We start from the raw sequence: 14,310 nt of genomic DNA, 5'->3' as shown, positions 1-14,310 counted from the left end.
CCGATATTCCGTGGCCGAGGGCCGCCTCGGCTCACCGCCGAACCTCTCCGAGCCAGCAAAAATTAGGTTATGGGCAGATTGATGAAGCGCCATGTTCTTTGCGATTCTATCGCGCCATGACCAGTCTCAGGCCCCACGAGCTCCGTAGGCTCAGTTGGCGCAATACAGAAGACTCAGCCAAGAGAAAATGGCCGCAAAATTGTGCCTATCAATCAGGAATTACCCAATTCCAGGGGCGCATTCGATGAACATCCGCGATCCTGCACGCTCCAAGCCTCCATGCAACAAGACTTGGATTAATAATCATTGGAAGTAGAAACGCGGTACGATCCACAGGGTGTCCGCCAATGGGCATGTCGTGAGCGCAGGATTTCGATTGCATCATGCACGATCTTCAAAAAAGCGGAAAACCCCCCCGCCACTCGGAACTCGGAATGGGCTCCATATGTACTTCGAGCATTGCCAGGAACAGTCCATGGGCATGGAGTTCTGTGTGAATTCTTATTGAATCTGGAGAGAGACTGTGGTTTGGCAATCTCTGTTTCTCCACAGTTCGATAGCGTGTTGATTTGTAAGGCAGCTTATTACAGCTCGTGGTACATCTAGGGCTTTCAGGAAACATCAGCTGTGGTACATAAAAGAATACATCTCTCGCTTGCACGACGCCCACAACGTCTCGTCCAAGACCATCCGATTTTTTTTTTTTTTCAGAGTTGAGATCATCCCTGGTGTCGACAATGACTTCCCGAAAACCCCAAGCAGCCGCTGGTGTGCCCTACTTCACGCCGGCCAACAACGCCGGTGTGCCAATTGCCTCGCAAGATGAGGGCAAGCCGGTCCCTACGGTCTTCCAGCCTATCAAGATCAGGGACGTGACTCTGCGAAACCGCTTCGTTGTCTCGCCCATGTGCATGTACTCGTGCGAAGGTGATCCTTCGTCGCCGGCAGTTGGTGCGATGAACGACTACCACTTGGTGCATCTCGGCCATCTGGCGCTCAAGGGAGCTGGCCTGATCATTGTCGAAGCGACGGCGGTGACTCCCAATGGCCGCATCTCCCCATGGGACGTGGGTCTCTGGGGGGATGAGAACTCGGAGCAGTTCAAAGGGTTGAAGCGCGTTGTGGAGTTTGCGCACTCGCAAGGTGCCAAGGTGGCCGTGCAGCTGGCGCACGCAGGCCGCAAAGCCAGTACATTGGCACCATATGTCGCAGCGCACTTTGGCGTGCGCAGCCTGCGGGCCGAGAAGGAAGACTTTGGATGGCCCGAGGATGTGGTAGCTCCATCTGGAGGCGAGAAATTCACCTGGGAGACTGTCGACGAGTCGGAGCCGCGCAAACCGTACCACCCGCCACGGGAGCTCACACGAGAGGAGATCGCCGACTTGGTGCGGGCGTTCGCTAAAGCTGCCCGCACCGCGGTTCGCGCAGGTGTCGATGTCATCGAAGTGCACGGCGCACACGGTTACCTGATCACTGAATTTCTCAGCCCGGTGACGAACCGTCGCACGGATGAATACGGTGGTTCGTTCGAGAATCGCACGCGGTTCCTGCGCGAAGTCTTGACTGCAGTCCGCGCCGAGCTCCCTGAGGGCATGCCGCTGTTCCTCCGCGTTAGCTCCACGGAGTGGTTGGAGGGTACCGACGCTGAGAAAGAAGCTGGCTCTAGCTGGACCGTGGAAGACACGATCCGGCTGGCCAAGGAGCTGCCGAGCCTGGGCGTGGATCTCCTCGATGTCAGCTCTGGCGGCAACCATCCCCAGCAGCGAATCGACCCGTTTGGTAACTACCAGATCGATATTGCCGCCCGCGTGCGCAAGGAGCTGCGTGCCGCTGGAATCAACAACCTGTTCATTGGTGCCGTGGGTGGCATCACCACGGCGTCCCAGGCAAGGGACATTGTCGAGGGCGCCAACATCAAGGAGGAGGCTGCCGCCGCCGAGGCCGCCGTATCCGGCCCGGAGCCTAAGGCGGACGTCATTCTGGTCGCCCGTCAATTCCTCCGTGATTCTGCCTGGGTGTTGAACGTGGCTAAAGAGCTGGGCGTCAAGGTTGCGCCGCCCCATCAGTACGGTCGGGCTTAATTGAGTTGAAATTTCTTGTCATGACGATCTTCCTGTAATAGTCATGTCTGAAGCATTTTAGATTTGAAATAAAGTCGGGATCACTTCCCATTAATTGCACCTCGAGAGTACACCGCAATAGAACGCCGTGTTGTTTCGACATGTCAGATAGAAACCCATGAAATGCATGCCCAGGCGAAACAACCCATCCAAACTGAATCGTAAATGTACACCAAGCATAAAGCACATGAAAGAGAACAACAGAGAAAACGGACCCTTCAGACTCTCGCCCTTTGCTGCTCTTTGAGCACCAACTTGACAAGCTCTGCATATGTCTTCTCAAAGTCCTCCTCGTCACTGGCCTCCTCGGAATCCTTCTTCTTGGCCGGTTTTGGTGTCACCATGACCACCGACGTCGGCCGTTTCGTGGCGCCTGCAGCACCCAGCTCTGCGCGTGATGTGACAAAGACATAGGGAATACCGTGATCCTCGCAGAGAACCGGAATGTGTGAGATGACGTCCATCGGCGAGATGTCTCCGGCGAGAATCACAACGCCTGGTGGGTTTGTGATGGGGGCGGTTGCGGAGGGAATGGGCGATTTGCGAACGGCCTTGACGACTTCCTTGACACCACGCTTGAGGGACTTGTTGACGGCAGCTGCACAAATTCTAGTCAGTCACATAACCCAACCAAGTGATGAAGCGAGGAGTAAGTAAGCGCACCTTTCTTGACAGTCTTCAGCACTTTCTTTGCTGTCTTATCCTCAACTAACGGGTGCGCAAACGGCACAAGTGCTCCAACCGGGCGGTCGACTGCATCGGGCACCTCGACATCTTCTGGTTCTTGCGACTGCTTCGCGGATTCCGTCTTTTCCAATCCCTCCAGGACCTTCGTCGTCAATTCTTTCTCTGCGGCCTCATTGAGAACCTTCTTCTCTTTCTTTTCCTTCTTTTGCTTGTGGACGCCGTCCGTTTCCGAGCGCTTCTTCTCCTTCTTCTCCTTCTTTTCCTTCTTCTCGGATTTATCTTTGCCCATGGTGACTGATCCGACTAATTGACCCTTTTCCCTCCTTGTTAACTTCTTTTTTGTTTTCTACTGCTTGTAGATTTTCAGTCCAGAAAAATTGATTTTTTTTTTTTTCGATAGGAAATCTGGGCCTGCCAAGAGTCTGTACACGCTTTTCCCTATTAGGATTAGAGCTTCTCCGCCTACATGCTTAGTCATCCTAGCAGCAGCCGTCAATGCAAAACAAACGTCAAGGAAGCAACAATCAAGAGCTGTCATACTTGCTGTATATAAGCGCGCTGCTCGGTGATTGCGGGACTATGGTCTCAAGGCTTTTACCGTCAAGGTATGACTGTGGATTTCCCGTGACTCATTGCCCGCGAGGTCAGTTCAACTCATGACGCAGATGAGCGCGAATCGTCCACCGAGCGACGTGCTCTTGGCCGGATTACCTCCGTCCCCTACCAAGCCTGCTCAGCAATCGTTTCGACAGTCGGCGCGGCAATCTCATCCGCAGAAACATGGTGAGAAAAATTTGTATGGAATCAACGTATTCACGTGGCTGACGGCAACAGATGCGGAAAATGAGGAACTACGCGTCCAAGTAAATGCGCTCCGGTACGAGCTGGAGAATCTCAGGCAGGAGCGCGAATTAGCAGAACTCCGGCATGAGAAAGAGTTACGAGACCTTCAGCTCAAAGCTGACGCTGATTTTCGAAAGGCGCAGGTGGGTTTGTTTGATTTCGCACGCATGTTTATGTCGCGCTGACGGCATGGGTAGGGCGCCGAGGCCGCGAATTCGCGCGCAAATTACAAAACCGAGGCTCTTGCCAAGGAGCTGAAGGAAACGCAAGAGGCCGCGTTGAACGAAAAGGCGGCCCTGGAACGAAAGATTCGAACACTGCAGGATCAAAACCAGTCGTTGCAAGAAGACGTCGCCGATGCAGAAGCTAGACTCGCCGATCAGGAGCGACAGTTCAAATATCAGATCAATGAGCTTGAGACTATTCGTTCATCGCTCGCGCAAACAGTCGAGGACCTACAACGCGACCTACAAACCGCACGGGAGAGCTTAGCCAGCGCTCAAGAACGCCTGTCGCAGCGCGACAGCGAAGTTGCGAGCCTCGAGACGGAGAACTTGCGATTACGGACCGAGGGGGCCGGTAGCGAAGAGATGGCCGTTCTGAAAAGGCAACTGTCCGAACAAGTTGCTCATATCAGGAATCTCGAAACTACCAACCGCGAGCAAGCTGCAGAACTCCGCCACTTGCGCAAGGTGCAAAAGAACGTTCAGGTCGTTGAGGAACAAAAGAAGGCATTGGAAAATCAGTTACAATTGATGAAGGACATAGAAGCGGAATTAGGACATGTGCGAATTCAAAAACAGGTTTTGGAGGATGAGCGAAATTCCTGGAAGAGTTTGCTACAGTCGGACGAGGCAACAGCTTCTCTGGATTCGCCGGAAGCTGTGGTGCGAGCCCTCGTCCAGGAGCGCATCGAAAAAATTACTCTCATGGACAAACTGGGCAGTGTTGAACCGCAACTAATGGAAAAGGACGAGATCATTCAAGGACTTGAAAAGGAGAAACGGCAATTGAAGCAGGAGCTCGAAAAGTTCCGTGCATCTGGTTCCGTCTCGGCAAACAACACTGAAAGTCGAGCAAGGTTGCGTCTCGAACGTCAGCGAACACTTGCCGTCAAAGAGGTGGAGTATCTCCGCGCGCAGCTCAAGGCCTTTGATACGGAAGAGATGACGCTGAATGCGGACGAGAGCCGCTACGATGCACAAAAGGCGGAACAGATTGCGCAGTTGGAGAAGCTCGTGGATGAATATCGCGCCGAACTGCAAAAGGCGCACGACGAGCTGAACGCACGAGAGGCGGCACCGCAGGAGACTGGCTCCCGAGGGGTCAAGAGGCCGCTGTCGCCGTCGGAGAGTGATGAAAACGAGTCAGAGCGGGTAGCAGTCCTCTCGCGAAAAACGCGCAAGCTTCAAGATGCCTTGTCCAAATCCGAGCAAAATGCCAAATTGCTGGAGCGGGAACTGGAAGCGACCAGAGCGCAGCTGGCCAGTCTCCAGGAGCGGTCACGCACACGCATCCTTGAGCTGCGCGACAACCCAACCGCTCAAGAGGAGAAAATCAAACTCTCGACGCTCCGAACCCTGCGGCAGGAGAACCGCGAGCTCCTGGCGCAATTGCAAGGCGAGCACCACAACGTCAAAGTGGTCCCCGTCAGCACAGTCGAGAGCCTGAAGCTCGAGCTACAGGAGCTAGAGCGCACCGTAGCGGAGAAGGAGAAACGCATGCGGCGCCTCAAAGAGATCTGGGCCGCCAAGTCCTCTGAATTCCGCGAAGCTGTGGCCTCGGTACTGGGCTACAAACTCGATTTCCTACCCAATGGCCGCGTTCGCGTCACATCCATGTTCCATGTCTCCCCGCAGTACCGCCATGGAGATCGCAACGCGCCACCGGATGCCCGCGGACCGGGCAGTATGGGCAACGGCGAGGAGAACTCCATCATCTTCGACGGCGAGAATGGCACGATGAAGATCTCCGGTGGGCCTAACAGTCTGTTTGCGATGGAGATTCGCCATCTCATCAAATTCTGGGTCGAGGAGAGAAAGGATATCCCGTGTTTCCTAGCGGCGATGACGTTGGAGTATTACGATAAGACTACCAGGGCGGCGAGACATTGATTGCTGTATGATTACTCTCTTGATTATTATGACTTGTAATGATGCTCTGTTTATAAAGTTTGATTTCTGGGTTGGGTATCAAATGTATCATATATATATTTCTTTACATACCATGACACTGCTATGTCTTCCGCTCTGTCTTTTGTCCGGTCAATCAGAACGGTTATCCATGTAGCATCTTCCCCAGGAACTGAATAATAATATTGTCACTCACTCAATTTCTCTACCTTACAAGGTATAAGTCCACGTAGACATTAGCAGTTAAGCCTATCAACATAATTGGGGAAAGAAACAACAACGAATGTCCAATATCCAATGTCCAATCCAAAAAATAAACCACAACCCTTGTGGCGCTGGAAACAAAAGAGAACACAAGATGGTACAAATCAGACGCCCAGATCAAGGAGAATAGAATAGAAAAAAAAAAAAAAAGGGAAGAGTATATCAAAACGGAAAGAGAAAGAAAGAAAAGAGAGAGATAAGTGTGGTATATTTATGAAGCAGTGTACTTCCCAGAAACCAGCTTCCGCACCGTCGGCACGGGTGTCCACGTCTTTTCCTTCCCGGGGCTGGCGGGAGTTTCGTCCGCGAAGGGGTTCGTGGATTCCTCCAGGGTGCCGGCTGATGAAGGAGAGGATGATGCGGTGCTAATTCCCAGTCTCAGCGCCGCGTCCGCGGTCTGATACTCGAACCGCGCCTCGACTTTGCCGCGGCGTGGCCAGCTGGTGGTTGTCGTGAAGCGCGCGAGGAACTTGTTGTCCGCGCCGGCCTTGATTTCCAGCTCTGGCAGTTTCCAGACCACGGCGGACTGCTTGCGACGGAAGGACGCGCCGGTGTTGGGGTACATCATGGCGCCCGTAGCGCGAGCGACCTCGCGTGGTTGCTTGGTGGTCGGATCTTCTTCGGGGGAGAGGTCGAGGCCGACAGTGATGAGGACGTTCTTGAGCACGATAGATTCCAGGGGTGTGCTGGAGATGAAGGATTCGTTGAGGGAGTAGGCGATGATCACGCTGGCTTGGAATTCTTGGATGTTCCAGGCGGGTTTCAGGATGATGGGGGAGTATCGCGATTGGTCTTCGGGAGGAAGATGGATTTGGTATTTGAAGGCGACCGTTGGAGCTGGCCGATTGATGCTGGACAGTGCCACGGTGTACTCCCCGCGTTTGTCGTCATCTGTCTTGGACGCGATGTCCGTGACAAAGTGCGGGTTTGCGGCCACTTTCTCGAGGATGGGGAAGTTGTCCAGCCGTACCGTGCTGGTCTGTTGAGCTTCAACAGAGCCATTATAGGCTAGGGCCAGCTCCCCAACAACGAAAGATTTGGTGACAGCGCCCTCGGCGAACCACGAGTTTACCGTCTCGATGATTGACGCATTCAACCCTGGTTCGTGCAGCTCCGGATGAATCACTGGTCCGGAGATACTGTGCAATGTGTGTGACGAATGGACAGAGGTAGTATCCGATGTCGCCCGCTCGTCAGCACCAGTAGGCAACGGGGGGTGACCCGCGGAGCGAGGTGGCGCGCCGGGAGAAGGCACACCAGGAGAAGGCGTGGGCGCCTCTAACGAGAGAGAGCTCCCGGTGGGACCACTGTCGGCGGTCGTGGGAGTTGGCACAAACACAGTGTTTCGTACGTCTCGGCGCCCTCGGATGGTGCCTGCGTTTCGTCGGATTCCAGACTGCAAGCCTTGCTGGACGATGTTAGTAGTGATTGGCGAATGCGTTAATAAAGTAGAACTCACAAGGCGAAGAGCGTTTGCCGTGTCGTCCAATGCCTGCTTTGCTTCACCTTCATCCTCCTGAATTGGTTTATCCCGAATGGTCAGTTGCAAGCCGGTGTCCTCGGCACTGCTTGTTGTTTGTCAGTAGTTGCACTTGAATTTGGGCGACGGATATTGAACGCATACCCGGCAGCTTCCCGTTGAGCTCGCGTAATCTCGTCATCGAGTGCCGGCCGTTCCGAGTAACCCTCCGAATCGACTCGTGGCTGCAGAATTAGTTATGAGCACACAGGTGATATATTTCTTGGGACACACCTTGGCCGGTTCTGGCTCAGAGGGAGCTGATGGCGCCGAAGCATGGGCTGTCGCCCCATTCGTAGTTGGCGCCACGCTATCCTCTGGAATTGGAGTAATGGCATCAGGGTCTTCTGACACCCGCTGCCCATTCCGCGTCGGGTGGGACGACGCCGGAGTCGCTACCGATTCCGCAGTATCGGGAGTTTCGTTATTGGGCGGAGTTGATGGCAACGGTGTATGATCCTTCGATTCACTCTTGCGGAACGCAAATGGTGATCGGCTTTTCTTCTCGGAGCCTGGAGATGAAAAGTTTGGGCTAAAAGCCATGCTCTTCCGCCGGTTCATGACTGTTCCTAGCCGCCGCAGTCCGCCCATCCTCGGGGTGGGTTTGGGTTCGGACACTGCATAAGTTAGCTTGATCGATGCCAGTACACGTAGATAGACCAGTTACCTACCAGGTGGCGACTGACCAGCCGCCCGACCGGATTGATTGGAATGTTGGCTGGCTGTCTCATCCTGAGTCCGAGTGGGAGCCGGCACGTCTACTGTTGTAGCGGCCGCCGCGGTTGCACTGGAGCTCGGCCTTCGAGCAGCTTCGTCCCGGCCTCCGCTAATCTTGGCCGCAAATGTCTTGATTTCGTCCGCGGTTTCGACGTTCAGGAGAACATTGAGACAGCTCTCGGCGATCTCCCGCGCGCGCTCAATCTGGTCAACTTCATGGGTTTGGAACTGGGTAAGAACATCGCGGAGGTGAATCAGCCGGTTCTCATCAGCTGCCTGCAGCTGTTCAAACGCAGAAGGCGCCCGCGCTTCCCATTGCCGCGCTGCCTCGGACAAAGAAAGCTTTGCCTTGTCGGCACCCTTTGCTTTCTTGTCCTTGGCCTTGTCCGCCTTCTTTTGCGCCGCGTCCAAAGTTTTTGACAGGCTCAGGAGGTCATTGTGTATTGAAGGTAACGTGCTAAGGTCCGGATTTTTCGAGGCATACTCCTTCAGGGGTCGCTCTACGTCCGACTCGATCTTCGTGGCGAAGGCTTCGTGCGATGCTGCCAAGGACTCGGTCGCGCTGACGATACGCTGCCATGGGATTTGGAAAACTCTGCAAGGAATTGATTAGCAAGCACAACTGAACAAGTCACTAGGGCATTCTTACCCCAATGCGGCTCCTCCGTCCAGCTGCGGCCGCCGCGCTAGTTTGCGCAGTCCTTGTACATAGACTTCCTCCACCCGTCGGCGCTCCTACTCCTCCCGGACTCGATGTTAGCTCCACCAATGCTGTATCGGAAGACCGGAACCGACCTGGAGCCAATCCGCGACATCCGCGTTGATCTTGTTGATGAGCCGTATCCGATCATTGAGGACAGCCGCGGCCTGCGACGGCTGCAGAACGGTCTGCACAACATCGGAAGTGATTGTCAGCCACTGTGCGACATATAGCACCTGTATACCATACCAGCAGCGCGGGATATTCTTGCCGTGACGTATCCATCGTCGTAGACGTCTATGTTGCGACTCGCATAATCCCTAGAACGCTTCGGAGGTGATTCCGGCGAAATGCATCCGAGAGGAATCGTGACAGCGCCTTTCCGACGTGCGCACAAGACCGGATCCCTTCTCGGAAGAGGCGGGAGAGGTCATATATTCGAAATTCGCAGTGCAATCCAGAAACCAACATTCAGTAACACCCTGTTGGCCGTCTCATGCGGAGGCTGATCTATTCCGCATTACCTAATGCGTGCCTGAGGCCTCAAACTTACGGGGTGGACTGCCGACATTCTATTTATAGTTTAGCGTACAGCGGGTGGCCCCGTCTCGCTCGTGACTTGGTCCCCTCCGTCGTCATAAGATTCCACCGAGATCTAGAAGTTGGAGGGTTGTTGTGAACAGAGGACAGAGCCATTACGTGCTAGTCTTTAGCGGTCTGGGCGAGAAAAGAGGTCAAAATGAGCGAGGACTGGAAAAAAGAGCTCAGTTTCACAGACAGATTAACTGCAATTCAATCAATGTAAGGGCAGGAACCCAGCTGTGCTGTGGACTGTAGGCTCATTCATGTTGTTTAGAACGGCGGCATATCGGTACGCGAACCCGGCTGCCAGCTTTGCAGAAGCCCAGTCAGAGGCGAGGAAATTAGAGGGTGAAGCATACGAAAAGGCCTCTTCCAAGGTATGTTGTCCGGGGTATATCGCCAGAGATCATCGGGCTTACGTTGGGTTACAGGATGAATATGACCAACTTGTGCAGAAAGCTATAGATGAGCAAGAAGAAAAACATTCGGGTGCTCCCGCCATCAGCTCTCCTCAGCTGGAGGCCGAGGAACCTGTTGATGAGGAGGAACCGAGCGGGAAGGGAATCGACCTCGGTCAGTATAAAAACTGCCATGTCCACTCTGACGGGCCGATGTCGACGATCTATCGCCATCGATCCGAGGATGGATCTGTGGTTGCCCTAAAGGTGACAACTCCGCATCTTATGCATGCTCCCCATGATGCCAAACGCGAAGTGCAGCTGCTCCGGCAAGCCGCCGGTAGCACCGTGATCCCGTTGCTCGACTCCTTTGATCTCTCCGGTGGGCGGCTGGTCATGGTGTTCCCGTTCATGAAGTACAGCCTAGACCACCTGCTCCGCCGAGATGCCCTGACTCCTACCCAGGTACGGTCCCATTTGCGAGACATGTTCCGAGCTCTCGCGCATCTGCATAGTCAAGGGATCATTCATCGCGACGTCAAGCCCTCCAATATCCTGTTGAAATCACCCTCCGGGCCGGCTTATCTGGCAGACTTGGGCATTGCATGGAAGGAGAATGAGCAACGATCGGAGGATCCGCTTGCGAAGATTATAGATGTGGGAACCACCAGCTACCGCCCCCCAGAGATCCTGTTCGGCTACAAGGGTTACGGCACGGCGTTGGATTTGTGGGCGGCCGGCTGTGTCGTGGCCGAAGCTGTCGTTCCAGACCACAAGCCGCTGTTTGACGCGGGCCCGGTAGGGAGCGACCTTACGCTGATCCAGTCCATTTTCACGACGCTCGGTACGCCAGATGAGGAGATCTGGCCGGTAAGTGTATCGTCGCGACATTTGAGTTGAGACGATACTGACCCGATATCCAGGAGTGCACCAACTTCCCCGACTGGGGCAAATTTGAGTTCAACAAATATCCAGCCAAACCTTGGCAGCAGCTGTTGAAGGGCGCTTCGTCGCGCGGCCGGGACCTTGTCAGTCGGCTGCTGGTGTATGAGAGCTCCCGACGGCTTACAGCGGAAGAGGTATGTTGCTGCTATATTCTGTTCACTAGCATTTGCTAATGCGCATGTACAGGCGTTGCAGCACCCATTCTTCACGGGCTGAATTCCGGACATGTTGGAAGCTCTGCATGCCAAACAAGACTCCCCAGAGACGCAACGCTGATCGTCCATGGTTCGATCGGATTGTCGGCTACTCTACATGCCGGCCATGGTTTGGACAGAATCTTAGGACTGGTCCATCTCGCAATCTGATGCATCCTGTCCTTGGTTCATTTCCTTCAGCCCCAGGCTATCCGCGCTCTATTAAAGTCTAAATGAAAGGTCTAGGTTAGCCGTTGTAGCCGAGATGCATGAAATGAATAAAAGCGCTGAATACGAGATCTCGCTTTCGCCCAATCAGCACGTATCCTTTCTTCATGCCAAGACGTTCCATATCTTTTTTTGGAAGGTGGCAGAACAAACAGGCCAATGACATCACCAGAACGGGTGAAACGCCGGACGAACCACGGAAGCGAGTTGGTTCCTGGCACTAAACTCGAACGGGAATGGCCAGATTCCATGTCAAGAGGGGCCAATCACACCTTGTGCCGCTCATTCATGATGCGAATGAGACCTTCACGCTGAACGCCGAATGGTCATTCCACATGCCGGGCGGATTTTGGTGTCTGTGAAATCCCTGTGAAATGTTACCAGGAACCGGGACGGCCCTACCAATCAGAGGAATTCAGGGGCGCAATTTTGGGAAAGACAGAGTAATTGCTTTCCCTGTTGGGCCACAGTCATGACGGAATCCATACGACGGTTACGACGGGCTCTGCAGGGTTCGATCACACCAGGTTCATTCTAGAGCAATGAGGGAGTGGAGGGATCAGATCGGAGTCTCCGGAGAAAAAAGCGTCGATTGACTTTGGCCATCCAGACGGACATTTCCGCCCCCCTGCCCAGGTGCTGGTGGCTGCCATTCTTCGTTCTCTCAGAGACCTGGCATGTCTCTATGATCATCCGTTCCTTTCTTGCATGGTTCTCATGGGACAGGAACCCAGAGGAGCCTGACGTTCTTTACCTACGTTCGTTTGTTGATGCGACACGTTGTGCAAGGAAAAAATTTGGCGATTGTGCCGAACTCTCGACGTTCTCTTCGGAAACTCATGCGCTTTTGAAGATTGAATCATCCTGAGCCTGGTGCATCGACTTCCGCTCTTTAGCAAAAAAGGTGGTGGCAGCCATGCCGCGCACTCGCAAGCATCGAAAACACCGTCCAAACCTACCACACCGACCACATCGTCATCATGGGCGGGACTTTTTCGATGATATAAAAGATTTCTTTGGCGTGGGCGGCAACAATGATAATCAGTCGGGCCAGAACAATGCGCCCAGAGCCGACAACTCTGCTGACCAGACGGTCAAGACCGTCTACGTGACCGCAAAACCCACGTTCACCGGCGAGATCGGAGGCTATGTGACTTTATTCCCTGACCAGCCAAAAAATACCCCAAAGGAGACGCCGAAGCCGGAAACAACTCCGACTCCAACAAAGAAGGACAAGCCTACCAGTACTCCCGAGACGAGCGAGACTACAGACAAGGACAAGTCCACGGAGACCACGACTAGAAAGACGAGTTCAACCAGCACGACGGAATCAACGACCAAGACAAGCTCCACTACCTCATCCACGACTTTCTCCACAGCCACGTCGACGACTTCGGCGGATAAAGGGGTAACCGGCGCCGGTCTAGGTCTGGCGACATCAACGGCAAGCGCAACCGCAGCGGCCAGTTCTGGTTCTGGGGGTCTTTCCGCCGGCGCTAAAGCAGGTATTGCCATTGGCGTTCTGCTCGCTGTAGCAGTGATCGCGGGATTGGCCCTGCTCTGGCTTCGTCAGCAAAAGAAGAACAGGGAGGCAGCGGCCGCGGCCGAGGCAAATGAAAAGTCCTTTACGAGCCAGCAGCCGCCCATGTCCGGTGTGGCTCCGGGCCCGGAATCACGCACTCAGCAACCTATATCGTCATCCCGGGCGCCTCGAGTGAGCGTACAACAATCGTTTACCCCGTTCAACCCGACCTACGACTCGACTCCAGCCGTCGATGGTACTGCTGCGGCCGCAGGCGCGATGGGTGTCGGGGTAGGAGCCGCGGTCGTTGCCGCTGGTTCGGCTCGCGTCGTGCACAATGAGCCATCCAGATCACCGACCGTCCGCAGCTCTCCCCAGGATGTGTCTCGCAGCGACCCAAGCCAGAATCCATTCAACGATCCGGTCAATCCTTTTGATGCTGCTGCTGAGTCGTCATTCGTGCCGTCCCCGGTGTCCTCGGCCGATGGTACATCTGGTCGGGACTTGACGCCTGTTAGCACAATCACCCCCAGTTCTGGTGCTACCGGTGCGGCTGGTGTGGCCGGTGCCGTTGCAACTGGAGCAGCTGGAGCCCCTGGTGCCAATGGTACTGCTAGTAGTGCTGATGCCAATGGTTCTCCTGGTCCTGCTGTCGTTAACGATGCTTCTGATGCCTCCGGTGCTACTGATACAGCGAACGCTGCTGGTACTGCTGGATCTTCAGGTGTTACCGGTCCTACAGGTCCTACGGGTCCTACGGGTCCTGCTGGCCCTGCTGGCCCTGCTGGAGCTCCTGGTATCGGTGACGGTGGGGCCATGGAAGCTGCGGCTGCAGCGGCCGCGGCCGCGGCAGCCGCTGGAGCTACCGCTGCTGCTGCCACCCAGCAACAGCAACAGCAACAGCAACAAGACGAACGCAACCCACCTCCGCCGATCCCGCCTGGCAGCGCTCCAGGCTCAAGACCTCAGACTCCCAACGGCGGAGCTCCCAGCAATGTCCACCGTGTACAAATGGATTTCACGCCGTCCTTGTCTGACGAAATGGAATTGCGTGCGGGTCAACTGGTGCGACTGCTCCACACTTACGACGACGGTTGGGTAAGTCATCCCGAGATCCTATCTCTTTGATCTTGTCAAGCACCAACTAACGTATGTTTGTAGTGCCTGTGCACAACCATGGATGGCAGTATGCGCGGCATTTGCCCTCGTACCTGCTTGTCAGCGCGTCCTCTCCAGCCCCGAAAGCCTCCCAGCCGGCCCCAGTCTCCTGCCCGTGGTCGGGGACCCCCGCCGAACGGACCGCCGCGCTTCTACAGCGAGGGCCACTCCATGTCGCCCAGCCGAGGCGGGCCGGCATTCCCAACTCCTCCCGGCTCCCGCTCTGGCCCAGGTGGTCCGTCATCTCGGCCCGCAACTCCGACACAACCACGCTAACACTACAACCATCCTTCGATATTAA

At 54.9% G+C, this 14,310-nt stretch overlaps 6 protein-coding genes across 6 annotated transcripts; 4 read left to right on the top strand and 2 right to left on the bottom strand.

The window, feature by feature from the left end:
* Positions 1–737: 737 nt before the first annotated feature.
* Positions 738–2,081, top strand: VTN49DRAFT_2884 (uncharacterized protein; the record flags this gene model as incomplete). The annotated part of the gene is made up of 1 exon (XM_069410658.1): positions 738–2,081. One exon carries the CDS (start codon positions 738–740, stop codon positions 2,079–2,081), a length of 1,344 nt encoding a protein of 447 aa, XP_069269442.1.
* A 257-nt stretch (positions 2,082–2,338) lies between these two features.
* On the bottom strand, positions 2,339–3,096 carry VTN49DRAFT_2883 (40S ribosomal eS12 domain-containing protein; the record flags this gene model as incomplete). The annotated part of the gene is made up of 2 exons (XM_069410657.1): positions 2,339–2,718; positions 2,784–3,096. 2 exons carry the CDS (start codon positions 3,094–3,096, stop codon positions 2,339–2,341), a joined length of 693 nt encoding a protein of 230 aa, XP_069269441.1.
* Positions 3,097–3,463: 367 nt separating this feature from the next.
* Positions 3,464–5,764, top strand: VTN49DRAFT_2882 (uncharacterized protein; the record flags this gene model as incomplete). Its single annotated transcript, XM_069410656.1, has 3 exons — positions 3,464–3,590; positions 3,642–3,793; positions 3,848–5,764. The coding sequence occupies 3 exons, from the start codon at positions 3,464–3,466 to the stop codon at positions 5,762–5,764; spliced, it is 2,196 nt and encodes a 731-aa protein (XP_069269440.1).
* A 493-nt stretch (positions 5,765–6,257) lies between these two features.
* Positions 6,258–9,267, bottom strand: VTN49DRAFT_2881 (uncharacterized protein; the record flags this gene model as incomplete). Its single annotated transcript, XM_069410655.1, has 8 exons — positions 6,258–7,454; positions 7,506–7,611; positions 7,671–7,750; positions 7,800–8,182; positions 8,237–8,877; positions 8,932–9,017; positions 9,078–9,170; positions 9,232–9,267. 8 exons carry the CDS (start codon positions 9,265–9,267, stop codon positions 6,258–6,260), a joined length of 2,622 nt encoding a protein of 873 aa, XP_069269439.1.
* A 454-nt stretch (positions 9,268–9,721) lies between these two features.
* On the top strand, positions 9,722–11,123 carry VTN49DRAFT_2880 (uncharacterized protein; the record flags this gene model as incomplete). Its single annotated transcript, XM_069410654.1, has 5 exons — positions 9,722–9,783; positions 9,839–9,941; positions 9,996–10,832; positions 10,886–11,041; positions 11,094–11,123. The coding sequence occupies 5 exons, from the start codon at positions 9,722–9,724 to the stop codon at positions 11,121–11,123; spliced, it is 1,188 nt and encodes a 395-aa protein (XP_069269438.1).
* Positions 11,124–12,245: 1,122 nt separating this feature from the next.
* VTN49DRAFT_2879 (uncharacterized protein) lies at positions 12,246–14,285 on the top strand (the record flags this gene model as incomplete). Its single annotated transcript, XM_069410652.1, has 2 exons — positions 12,246–13,949; positions 14,013–14,285. The coding sequence occupies 2 exons, from the start codon at positions 12,246–12,248 to the stop codon at positions 14,283–14,285; spliced, it is 1,977 nt and encodes a 658-aa protein (XP_069269437.1).
* Between the last annotated feature and the right edge of the window lie 25 nt (positions 14,286–14,310).

This window comes from Thermomyces lanuginosus, assembly GCF_041956635.1.
Source record: "Thermomyces lanuginosus strain ATCC 200065 unplaced genomic scaffold VTN49scaffold_27, whole genome shotgun sequence".
Lineage (NCBI taxonomy): Eukaryota > Fungi > Ascomycota > Eurotiomycetes > Eurotiales > Trichocomaceae > Thermomyces > Thermomyces lanuginosus.
This window is presented reverse-complemented; position numbering and strand designations above follow the sequence as displayed.